Source organism: Pantherophis guttatus, chromosome 4, assembly GCF_059756535.1.
Source record: "Pantherophis guttatus breed Tessera chromosome 4, ASM5975653v1, whole genome shotgun sequence".
NCBI lineage: Eukaryota > Metazoa > Chordata > Lepidosauria > Squamata > Colubridae > Pantherophis > Pantherophis guttatus.
In genome coordinates this window covers 155785629-155798151 of record NC_142066.1, presented here as the reverse complement: position 1 = coordinate 155798151, position 12523 = coordinate 155785629, and the positions used below count along the sequence as shown (strand labels likewise).

The 12523-nt window shown below is 43.0% G+C and overlaps 1 protein-coding gene across 3 annotated transcripts in view; it reads left to right on the top strand.

Moving 5' to 3' along the window:
• Positions 1-12523, top strand: part of OBSCN (obscurin, cytoskeletal calmodulin and titin-interacting RhoGEF) — a 258005-nt gene that overhangs the window by 50690 nt on the left and 194792 nt on the right. For all 3 annotated transcript variants that reach the window (XM_060684486.2, XM_087894267.1, XM_060684487.2), the window contains exons 30-36: positions 1978-2082; positions 2619-2885; positions 3415-3684; positions 5236-5502; positions 6234-6503; positions 10261-10527; positions 11639-11908. In XM_060684486.2, the coding sequence (XP_060540469.1) occupies positions 1978-2082; positions 2619-2885; positions 3415-3684; positions 5236-5502; positions 6234-6503; positions 10261-10527; positions 11639-11908 (1716 nt within the window). The remainder of the gene's footprint in view (positions 1-1977; positions 2083-2618; positions 2886-3414; positions 3685-5235; positions 5503-6233; positions 6504-10260; positions 10528-11638; positions 11909-12523) is intronic.

The window sequence follows — 12523 nt, the reverse complement described above, 5'->3', positions numbered from 1 at the left end:
CTTGGTAGTTTCTTGATCAGGGCATTGTTTTCTGCTTGATTGCTTGTCTGTGGTTAATCCCTGCTTATCTGGGTTTCTCTTTTGTGGAGTCCTTGGTGCTGTCTGAACTTGGATGTTTGCTTGCAGACATCTCCTGACCCAACTAGGTAACACCATCCATGTGAATGAAGATGGAGTTTGCTTCCTTTTTATACATGGCTGTTTCCCCTGGCAGGGTTGATGGGTTGTTTATTTCCTTGGGAGCTTTTTGATTAGGGTATTGTTTTCTATTTGATTGTTTGTCTGGGGTTAATCCATGCTTATCTTTGTGTGGGATCCTTTGTGCTGTCTGAGCTTGGTCGTTTGCTTGCAGACATCGCATGAGCCAACTAGATAACATCATCTATGTGAGGGAATATAGGTTTGCTCCCTAATTATATACAGTAGCTTGCTTTGCCACTGTTGGTGAAAGTATGATTTTCTCTTTGGTGGTTCCTTGATTAAGATATTGTTTTCTGCTTGATTGTCTGGGGTTAAGCCCTGTTTATTTGGGATTCTCTTTCTGTGGTTTTCTTGGTACTCTCTGAGTTTGATGATTTGCTTGCACATATTTCATAATCCATAATAATATTAAGATGTTTATGTTTGATGATGCTAAAGGTCTCGTTGAAGGGTGTAAGCTAATTCACGTTAAGTCACCATTTGCAATTGACTGATGGGCATTGACAAAATCCTTGTCAGTCAATTGCAAAAGACAACTTTATTCAGAATAGCTTTTATGCTATGACAAGAACAATAACATCTACCTAGCCCAGATCCTTGGGAAAGACACAAGACAAAATCCAGTCTGAACATCTGGCTGATGGTGCAACCAACATTAATGATGCATCATTGCTATTGACAACATCCTAATCAGTCAATTGCAGAAGGCAGCTTGACTTGGAACAGCTTACAATCTGCAACAGAAACTTTAACACCATCAAACATACACATCTGCCTCTCTCAGCTTCTTGGGAGGAATTTGATAGGTGGACAAGAAGACCAAATCCAGTCTGAATATCTCGCTGACTGGGTGACAATAATACACAAAAATGCAGTACAGGTAGTTCTTGATTTACAACCATAATTGAGCCCCAAATTTCTCTTGTGAAGTGTGATATTTGTTAAGTGAGTTTTGTTCCATTTTACAACTTTTCTTGCCACAATTATTATGTGAATCACTGCAGTTGTTAAGATAGGCACAAGGTTGTTAAGTGATTCTGGCTTTCCCATAGACTTTGCTTGTCAGATGGTCGCAAAAGATGATCACATGACCCATGACACTGCAACCATCATAAATATGAGTCCGTTGTCAAGTGTCTGAATTGTGATAATGTGAGCTTTGGGATTCTACAATGGTTGGAGGGTGTGAAATTGGTCATAAACCATTTTTTCACTGTCATAAGTTCAAATGGTCACTAAATGAACTGTTATAAGTTGAGGACTACCTTTATAATAGCAGCAATTATGCTCAAGGGTCCTTTTTATCTCCTGACCCCTCCTTGCCAGAGAAGCAAGGAACAATAACCATATTCCTTGCTGCATAAGAAGCTTTTAAGAAGAAACTGGACAATCATTTGTTTGGAATATTATAGGTTCTGAGTAGGGGTTTGGATCCCCAAGGTTCCTTCCAACTCTATTGTTCTTTTGTTCTGTTTTTCTGCTATTCTGTTATCTTGTTATTCTGTTGTGGGTTCTCCATCACTGAAGGTTTTCAAGAAGATATTGGACAAACATTTGTCTGAAATAGAATAGTCTCCTGCTTGAACGGGGTTTGGACTAGAAGACCTCAAAGGTCCCTTCCAACTCTGTTATTCTGTAATCTTGGCTGTTCCTTAAACGGGGAGATGGTTCTGTCAAAGTGAGTGGCGAGCTTTTGTCTTAATTTGGATGACTTTTACTTGTTTGATGGATGAATCATGGATGACCTGTAACTTGGAGACTTATTTTTGTGTGCAGGGAAAAGTCACTCCCTGGTTTACCGCAGTGTGGAGTTGCAGGATTCCGCAGAAATAAAATTTGTGGCTGAAACTGCAGAATCACGAGCTCAACTTAAAGTCAAAGGTAAGGAGTGACTTCATAATTCAATGAATTCAGTTTTTTTTTTCAGAAAGCGTATCCTCAAACTAACTACAGATAGCCCTTGCCTCACGACCACAACTGAGCTGCAAATTTCTGTTGCAGAGCAAGATAGTTGCTAAGAGAGTTTTGTCCCATTTTATGAACTTTCTCACCACAGTTGTTAAGAGAATCATACAGATAATCACACAATCACTCAGTTGTTAAGGGAATTTTAATAAGGGATTCCCCATTGAATTTGCTTGTAGAAGGTTGCAAGAGGGGATCACGTGACCCTGGGACACTGCAACTATCATAAATATGAGTCAGTTGCCAAGCGTCTGAATTTTGATCATGTGATCATGGAGATGCTGCGATGGTTGTATGTGAAAAATGGCCATAAGTCATTTTTTTCAGTGCCGTTATAACTTCTAATAATCTCTAAATAAATGATCATAAGTCAAGAACTACCTGTATTAATTATCCACATTGAATTCCCTGCAAAGTTATATCAGTGACCTTCTTCTGTTCTCCTCCTTCAGAACTACCGGTCAAGATCATTAAACCCCTCCGGGTGAAGATTGCCATCGAAAGACACCGAGGTTTTATGGAGTGCCAAGTTTCTCGCCCGAATGCCATCGTTAAGTGGTTCAAAGGAGACCTAGAACTCCATTCTGGCCAGAAGTATGAGATAGTGAGCGATGGGATCTACCGGAAACTTATCATCAACGAGACCGAGTTTGAGGATGAAGGGATTTACACCTGCGATGCCGTGGATGACAAGAGCAGTGCTCAGTTCTACGTAGAAGGTATATCCTACTCTCACTTGTACACATAGTCCTCAATTTACGTCTACAATTGAACGCAAAGTTTCTGTTGCTAAGTGGCACAATTGTTAAGAGACTTTTGCCCCATTTTGGGACCTTTCTTGCCATGTTTGATAAGTGAATTGCTGCAATTGTTAAGTTAGCCACATGGTTGTTAAGTGAATCTGGCTTCTCCATTGATTTTGTTTGTCTGAAGTTCGCAAAAAGTGATCCCATGACCCCAGGACATTGCAACCGTCTCATATGCAACGTTGGTTGCCAAACATCTGAATTTTGATCACGTAACCATGGATACTGTAATGGTCGTGTTAAAAATGGTCAGAAGTCACTTTTTTCACTGCCATTCTAACGGTCACTAAATGAATGATTGTAAGTCAATGACTACTTGTATCTTAGAAAACTTTTTTTTGGGTCAACAGTGATGACTTGAAGAACTTGGGGATGACCGAGTCTCCAAGCTCCAACGGTAATGACCTATCGATTGACTCTTTCTTCCATTATTTCTCTTCAGAACAAACCATCAACATCGTGAAGGAGCTGAGAGACGTGGAGGTGATGGAACCAGCCGAAGCCCGCTTTGAGTGCGAAATCTCCATCCACTCAGTGAAGCCCCCCAAATGGTCTCTCCGTGGGGAAGTGCTACAGAAGGGCCCAAATATCATCATAGAACAAGAGGGGAAAATCCACCGGCTGATCTTGAGGAAAACCAATGTGGACATGACAGGCACCATCCAATTTGCCATTGGCAAGTCCAAATCCTTGGCTGATCTGATGGTCAAAGGTAAGGGGGAAGTCCTGCCAAGTTTAAAACAGCCATGGAAAACTTTGTGGGTGATGGTAGTCCTTAGACTTGTGTGCTTATTTGGAATGGAATGGAATCGAACCGAATGGAGTGGGTGGGGTGGGGTGGGAGACGAGAGGAGAGGAGAGGAGAGGAGAAGAGAAGAGAGAATAAAATATAAAAAGAATAGAATAGAACAGAATTTATTGAATAGAATGGAACAGGTGGGATGGGGTGGGGTGGCTAGGATGGGAGAGGAGAGGAGAGGAGAGATAGAAAAGAATAGAATGTAGAATAGAATAGAGTAGAGTAGAGTAGAATTCTGAATAGAATAGAATAGAATAGAATAGAATAGAATGGAACAGAACAGAACAGAATAGAATAGAACAGAACAGAACAGAACAGAACAGAACAGAACAGAACAGAATACAGGTAACCCTCAACATGACCAAAATGACCCAAAAACTTCTGAAACATTTGTTAAATGAATTTTGCCCCATTTGACTACCTTTCTTGTCACGGTTGTTAAGAGAATCACCGCAGTTGTTAAGTTAGTAATGTGGTTGTTAAGTGAACCTGGCTTCTCCTTCTGACTTTGCCTGTCAGAAAGTCACAAAAGAGGATCACACGACCCCAGGACATTGCAACCATCATAAATATGAATTAGTTGCCAAGTATCTGAATTTTGATCACATGACCATGGGGATGCTGTAAGTGTGAAAAATGGTCATAAGTTACTTTTTTCAGTGCCACTGTAATTTTGAATAGTCATTAAATGAACTGTTGTAAGTCAAGGACTATCTGTAATAACGTTGGAAATGACCGTGAAGTTCTTCTAGTCCAGTTATAGCAGGGTTGTCAAATGGTGGCCCATGAGCCAGATGTGTCACACGCAGGCCACGCCCATCCCAGCTCCGGGGAAAAAAGGGAAAAAACATCGCGATACGTCATGTGATGGCAACTTGATGCTGCGAGTTTGACACCCATGAGGATCCCACAGTTTAATCCTTAGCTACAAAGATTCTGTTGTATCAGTAGAATAAATAGACTCAGTTCAGATTTGATTTGGTAAAAGATTCAATAATGAAACAGATCAAAATTTTGGTAGCCACCTTATTTGCTTTATCAAACTGGAAAATATTAGCAATGGTAACTCCTTTGAAGAACATCAACTAGGCAAAGTTTTCCGTGGATAATTTCAAGGATTTTTCAAGTTTTGGAAGATGCATCTCTTTGAAACTACAGGGGAAGCAATGGAAAATGATAAAAAGAAATCCACTCCAAAACCGTGCATCACAAGTGTTGTAGAGAAGGGATACAACTACACAAATCGGGCAATAATTTCTCAGATTATGAGCCTGCATGGCCTCAAACTGGGTGAAATTCTGGGAATTATAGTTGAAAAATGTTTGGAGGTGCCGAGTTCATAAAATTATGGAGCTTTTGAGGCCCCAATGATTCTAGTTGGAAGAGAATGATTCACAGTTTAACCCAGTCTTCGTATGAGTCCTCTTGGTTTCGAAGGTGACTTTCTTCCTGTTTTCTCTGCAGATATTCCAGTGATTTTCACCAGACCTCTAGAAGACAGGACGGTCCTAGAAACCCATTCGGTGGTCCTCTCTTGTGACTTCAAGCCATCCCCAAAGGAGGTTGAGTGGTATAGGAATCACACATTGCTGGAACCTTCTGAGAAATTTAAGATGAAGAGGGAGAAGTTCACAGCTGAGCTCAAAATCCTGAGGTTGACCGTCGGGGATTCAGGTGTCTACCGATGCAAAGCCGGAAGTGCAGAGACGAAAGCCACATTGACCATTTTGGGTAGGTTGATGGGATGGGACCTTTCAGGATAGACCTTATGTAGGAGGCCAAAAGGGGTGGACTAGAACTTGCTGTCTCCTGGAGATTGACTCTAGCTGGCTTTCATGCCTAAAGAGGGATTAAAATCACTTTTCCCAGTGATTGGCCCAAAATCACCTAGCTGGTTTCATGCCTAAAGTGGGACTAGAACTCTCAGTCTCTTGGTGATTGTTCCAAAATCACCCAGCTGGCTTTGGTGTCTAAAGCAGGATTAGATCTCACCATCTCTTGGTGATTGGCCCAAAGTGTGCCAGTTGGCTTTCATGCCTAAAGTGGAACTGGAACTCACATTTTCCTGGTGATTGGCCCAAAATCACACAGCTGACTTTCATGCCTAAGGTGGGACTAGAACTCACCTTCTTCTCATGATTAACCCAAGTTACCCAGCTGGCTTTCATGTCTAAAGTAGGACTAGAACTCACCATCTCCTAGTGATTGGCCCAAAGTCTCCCAGCTGGTTGTCATGCCGAAGGTGGGACTAGAACTCAGGGTCTCCTGGTGATTGTCCCAAAGTCAATTAGCTGGCTTTCATGGCTAAGCTGGAACTTGAACTCATGGTCTCCTGCTTTCTAGCCTGGTGCCTTAACCACGAGACCAAACTGGCTCTATGTGTGTTACAACGTGTGGAAGCAGTGACCAAGCTGTGTACGGAACGGAGCAGTGTCCTCTTGACTTCTCCTTCCTTGCCATAGAACGCAAAGTGGAGATCACCAAACATCTGCAGGATGTGGAGGTTGACGAAGAGAGCTTGGCTACCTTCTCCTGTGAGTTGTCTGAAGATTGTGAGGATGTTGAATGGTTCCTCAATGATACCCACCTCTTCCCCAACAACTTCAATGAGATAAAGCATTTGGGCAACTCCCACAGCCTGACGCTGAAGCATGTCACGCCAGAAGACAGTGGGACAGTGACCATCAAGGTTCAGAAGAAAATTTCTGAGAGCACCCGGCTGAAGGTGAAAGGTAAGTTTCTATTTCTTCCAGTGTTTTTGAGGTGTGAGGAGGCAGCTTAGGGGCCTTGAGATAGCCTGTTTCCAACTTGGCAGATGAAATCTATGGGCACATCTTGGGAGAGCTTCAGGCAGGTGGGTCCTTGGTGCTCTCTGAGTTTGGTTGTTTTCTTGAAGATGTTTCATGACCCAATTAGGTAACATCATAGTTGCTAGAAGGGAGTGGCATTTACAGAGAGGAGGAGAACGAGAAGAAAGGGAAGGGGAGGAAGAGGAGGAGAAGGACTGTGGGGTCCTCAATGCTTTCTGAGGGGTCCTCAATGCTTTCTGAGCTTGCTTTCATTAGGTAATAGGTATTACCAATTAGGTAATATCATCAATGTTAGAAGGGTTTTCAGAGTGGAGGATAAGGAGGAAGAGAAAGAGAAGGACTGTGGGATTCTTGGTGCTCTCTTGTTTTTTTGAAGATATCTCATTACCCAACTATGTAACATCAGTGCTAGAAGGGAGTGGAGTTTATTCTCTGTTTATTTATTCAAGTGGCTTGCCCTATCAGTGTTGGTTAGTTTCTTTCTTAGGCTGTTGTTTACTCTTTGATTGTTTGTCTGTGTTTATTTGTTTATTTATTAGATGTGTGCCCTGGCTATCTCCTCTAGAGTCAGTAGTTTCTTGATTGGGCTGTTGTTTATGGTTTGGTTGTTGGTCTTAGTGATAATCTTGGTTGTAATCTCTGCTTCAGGCCCATCACGCTGCCCCAAGCTCAAGTTTTTTTAATATCTTCTTCCCCATCTAGAAGAACCAAAAATTTCAGATCCTCTGGATGGCTTATTATCTATTAAAATCACTCTGTGTTTGCGTGTGTGCGCACACACTTCTGTAGATATGCCAATATGCATACATATACCACAGATAGTCCTCAATTTACAACCACAACTGAGTTCCAAAGTTCTGTAGCTAACTGAAAGATTATGAATGAATTTTGCCCCATTTTACGACATTTCTTGCCACAGTTGTTAAGAAAATCACTGCAGTCATTAAGTCAGTCACACGGTTGTTAAGTGAATCCGGCTTCCCCATTGACTTTGCTTGTCAGAAGGTTGCCAAAGGGGATCATGTGACCTCGGGACACTGCAACAGTCATAAATGTCAGCTGCCAAGCATCTGAATTTTAATCACATGACCATGGGGGGATGTTGCAATGGTTGTTAAGTGTGAAAACAGTCATAACTCACTTTTTTCAGTACTGTTGTAACTTCAAGCGGTCAGTAAACAAATGGCAATTCATTGCTGAATAAATCTGGAACCGTTCAGGTACACACCATCTTACTCATCCCACATCTGGAACTTGTAAAAAATTGTTTTGCACAATGTCAAGTTTGGGCCCAGAATGGGCAAAGAAACAGATCCCAGTTTTCTCTAAGTGACACGTTTATTCGGATCTGAGTAAATGTGAATCTTCCCATAAGTCTGGGAAAGGACCAGGTACAATATTTTAGCCAGCGTTCATTTAGTTGCGTAAAGTAAGGAAACACAAGCTGATTAGGAAGGAAACACATACTGTCTGTAGAATGAAGAACTTACAGGTAGTCCTCAGAGGACAACACTTCATTTAGTTACCAATTGAAGTTACAACGACACTGAAAAAAGTGGCTTAGGAACGTTTTTCATACTTATGACCATTGTCACCATGTGACCATCCTCTGGTCACATGTTCAGAATTTGGATGCTTGGCAACTGGTTCATATTTATGATAGTTGCAGTGTCCTGGGGTCATGTGATTCCCTTTTGAGTCCTTCTGACGAGCAAAGTCAATGGGCAGCCGGATTCAAGTTATACACCATGTGATTAACAGAACAACTGCAGTGAATCTCTTAACAACTGTGGCAAGGAAGGTCATAAAATGGGGAAAAATTCACTTAACAAATGTCTCACTTAGCAATGGAAATTTAGGGCTCAATTGTGATTGTAAGGCTGTACTAAAATATCCTTATACTTCCTTTTGTTAGTCAACAGTTACAGCAAACTTTATTTCAAGAAATTATTGTAATTTCCAGAGAGGTCAGAGCAATTTCTTTTTAAAGACTTATTGTGATCTCTGCTACCTCTGACACCATCTTTGCATACTCTGTTGAATTGTATGAATTGTCTCCCAATTCATACAATTCAACAGAGGAATATTGATCAAGAGTACTTATGTGAGCCCGACAAACAACAACAACAACAACAACAACAACAACAACAACAACAACAACAACATAATAATAATAATAATAATAATAATAATAATAATAATAATAATAATAATAATAATTTTATTTCTATACCGCCCTTCTCCCGAAGGACTCAGGGCGGTGTACAGCCTATTTAAAAACACAGACGAAACAATGATATAAAATTTAAAATAATTAAATAAGTGGCTCAAATTTAAAACCCCAATAAATTTAAATACCCCAATTTAAAACTATTGTGTTGATAGTCCGGCCTGGCGGAACAACAGGGTCTTCAATGCGCAGCGAAACACCCGGAGGTCGGAGATCTTACGAATTTCCGGGGGCAGTTCGTTCCACAGGGCTGGGGCTCCCACAGAGAAGGCCCTCCCCCTGGGCGTCGCCAGCCGACATAACTTGGCTGATGGCACCCTGAGGAGACCCTCTCTGTGGGAACGAACTGGTCAGTGGGAGGCTATTGGTGGTAGAAGACGGTCTCGGAGGTACCCGGGTCCTATGCCATGGAGCGCTTTAAAGGTGGTAACCAACACCTTGAATCGCACCTGGAAGACCACCGGGAGCCAGTGCAGCTCGCGCAGGAGGGGTGTCACATGGGCATAACGGGTTGCACCCATAACCACCCGCGCGGCCGCATTCTGGACCAGTTGGAGCCTCCGAGTGCTCTTCAAGGGGAGCCCCATGTAGAGAGCATTACAATAGTCCAACTGGGAAGTAACAAGGGCATGAGTGACCGTGCGCAGGGCGTCCCGATCCAGAAAGGGCTGCAACTGGCGAATCAGGCGAACCTGATAAAAGGCCCCCCTGGCCACGGCCGTCATATGCTCTTCTAAAGACAGCCGCGCGTCCAGGAGAACACCCAGTTTGCGAGCCCTCTCCGTGGGGGGCAAAGATTCACCCCCAATAGTCAGCGATGGCACCTGCTGACTATATCGGGGCGCCAGAAGCCACAGCCACTCGGTCTTGGAGGGGTTGAGTCTGAGCCTGTTCCTCCCCATCCAGACCCGCACGGCCTCCAGGCAGCGGGACATCACATCAAGGGCATCGTTGGGGTGGTCTGGGGTGGAGATGTACAGCTGAGTATCATCAGCGTACAGATGGCACTTCACCCCAAAACCACGGATGATCTCACCCAGCGGCTTCACATAAATGTTGAACAGGAGGGGCGAGAGGACCGACCCTTGCAGCACTCCCCATGCTAGACGCCTCGAGGTCGACCTCTGCCCCCCTGCCAACACAAACTGCGAGCGGTCGGAGAGGAAGGAGGAGAACCACCGCAAAACAGTGCCCCCTATTCCTAACCCCCTCAACCATGATACCATGGTCGATGGTATCAAAAGCCGCTGAGAGATCTAATAGGACTAGGACAGAGGAACAACCCCTGTCCCGAGCCCTCCAGAGATCATCCACCAACGCGACCAATGCCGTTTCTGTGCTGTACCCCTGCCTGAAGCCCGACTCGTACGGGTCTAGATAGATAGCTTCATCCAGGTGCCGACTTCTAAACATGACTTCTAAACACACCTTTGACTCCATTTTCTGCAGAGAAGCCGGCTGTCTTCATGAAATCTCTGGACGACGTGGTTGCTGAGGAACGAAGCACTATCACACTGGAGTGTGAAGTCTCAAAACCGAAAGTGAAACCGGTATGGAAGAAGGAAGGGGTGGAACTGACCCCAGGAGATAAATTTGAGATGTTGCAATCTGGGAAGACCCTGGGACTCACCATCCGAGATCTTGGCAAGGATGATGCTGGATGGTACACGTGTGACCTTGGAACGGATGTCGCCAAGTCTAAAGTCATCATTCAAGGTACGCAGAATTGGGAAACTCAGAATGGTTGAGTCAGGAGAACATCATTCTCCATTCTTTTGCAGTGGTGAGCTTCCAGATCTCTTGGAATTCCACAGTTGGTGTAGGATAAGGACTATGGGAGTTGGTCCAGCAATACAACTTTAGGGCATTGTGTAGGTAGGAGAGGTCTTATCTTCACAGTGATGTCCACTCAGTGTTTGACCACCATGATACAAAAGAGATGTTGAGATTCTAGAAAAATTGTAGAAATGATTAGGGATTGTAAGACCCCACATAGAATAATGTGTCCAGTTTTGGTCACCACAATGTAAAAAAGATGTGGAGACCCTAGAAAGGGTGCTGAGAAGAGCAACAAAGATGATGAGGGGACTGGAGGCTAAAACATATGAAGAACAGTTGCTGAAACTGGGTTATGTCTAGTCTAGTGAAAAAAAGGACTAGAGGTGACATGATAGCAGTTTTCCAATATTTGAGTGGCTGCCACAAAGAAGAGGGGGTCCACTTATTCCCCAAAGCACCTGAAGACAAGACAAGAAGGTTGTCAAATCAGGTACACTTCCATGGTGGCCCGCGTTATTGTCGTCACAATGACCCAGTTGTAAGTTGAGGACTATCTGATTGATCAAGGGTGCCAAGAATTACTTAATGCTATTTTATTTTAATTATTTTAATTTTTAAATTTAAGTTAAATTCTAAATGAAATGAAATGAAATTTAAATTAATTTTAATTATGGATAGTTCTCAACTTACAACCACAATTGAGCACAAAATTTCTGTTGTTAAGAGAGACATTTGTTAAGTGAGTTTTACGATCTTCCTTGCCACAGTTGTTAAGTGGCTTCCCCATTGACTTGCTTTGTCAGAAGGTCACAAAAGGGGATCCCATGACCCTGGGACACTGCAACCATTGTAACTATGAGTCAGTTGCCAAGTGTCTGAATTTTGATCACGTGATCATGGGGATGCTGCAACCGTCATAGGTGTGAAAAATAGTCATATCACTTTTTTTTAGTGCAGTTGTAACTTCAAACAGTCACTAAATGAGCTGTTGTAAATTGAGGACTTCTGATAATTATTTTAATTTAATCCACTTCTTATTTTGCAACAGAGCTGAATATCGGTATTACAAAGCGTCTAAAGAGCATTGAGGTGCAGGAAGGAGAGGGTTGTAGCTTCGAATGTGTCCTCTCACATGAGAGTCTGGATGGTTGTCACTGGCTGATCAATGGGAACGAAGTCAGCCATGACGCCCGATTCCGAGCCTTCAACAAAGGAAGAAAATACACCCTCACAATCAAGAAAACCTTAGTTACCGATGCCGGTGAAGTGGTGTTTTCCGTCCGTGATTTAAAATCCAAAGCATCTCTTGCAGTGAAAGGTGCGAAGTGGGGAGGGAGCTATGATTGTATTAAAATAAGTCAGATGGAGTAGAGAGTCCCATGAAATCATCAACCGGGGATGGGTCCTGGGGGGAGGGGGGTTGTCTCTGAGCTTGGAGGTTTCCTTGCAGATGTTTCATGTTTCAGGAATATTTTCTTAATGAAAGAATCACAAACTTGTCAAATCAGTGTGTGTGTGTGTGTAAGAGAGAGAGAGTGGGGGGGGGGAGGAAGGGAGAGACATGATAGAGATGATAGATATAAAGGTAGGTACTTAGGTAGGGGGATAGGTAGGGGACACACACACAGAGAGAGAGAGAGAGAGATGTAGATGGATGGGTGGATGGATTATTGGATAGATAGATGACAGACATAGATATGCATATTTAACTGCTGTATTTTCCCATATCTAATTATCCCATATCTAGTTATTTTACCATATCTAAACACGAAGTCCCCACAAAGTCCTAGAAAGACCTGACCAACTCATGAGAGCCAAGGAACCTCTTGAGATAATTTTTACAACGTGAGGATGCACCATGCAGCCATTTCATAATCACAGTCTAAATACAGCCTTACTTTTCCATCTGTAACTGTTGCAGACATGCAACAGA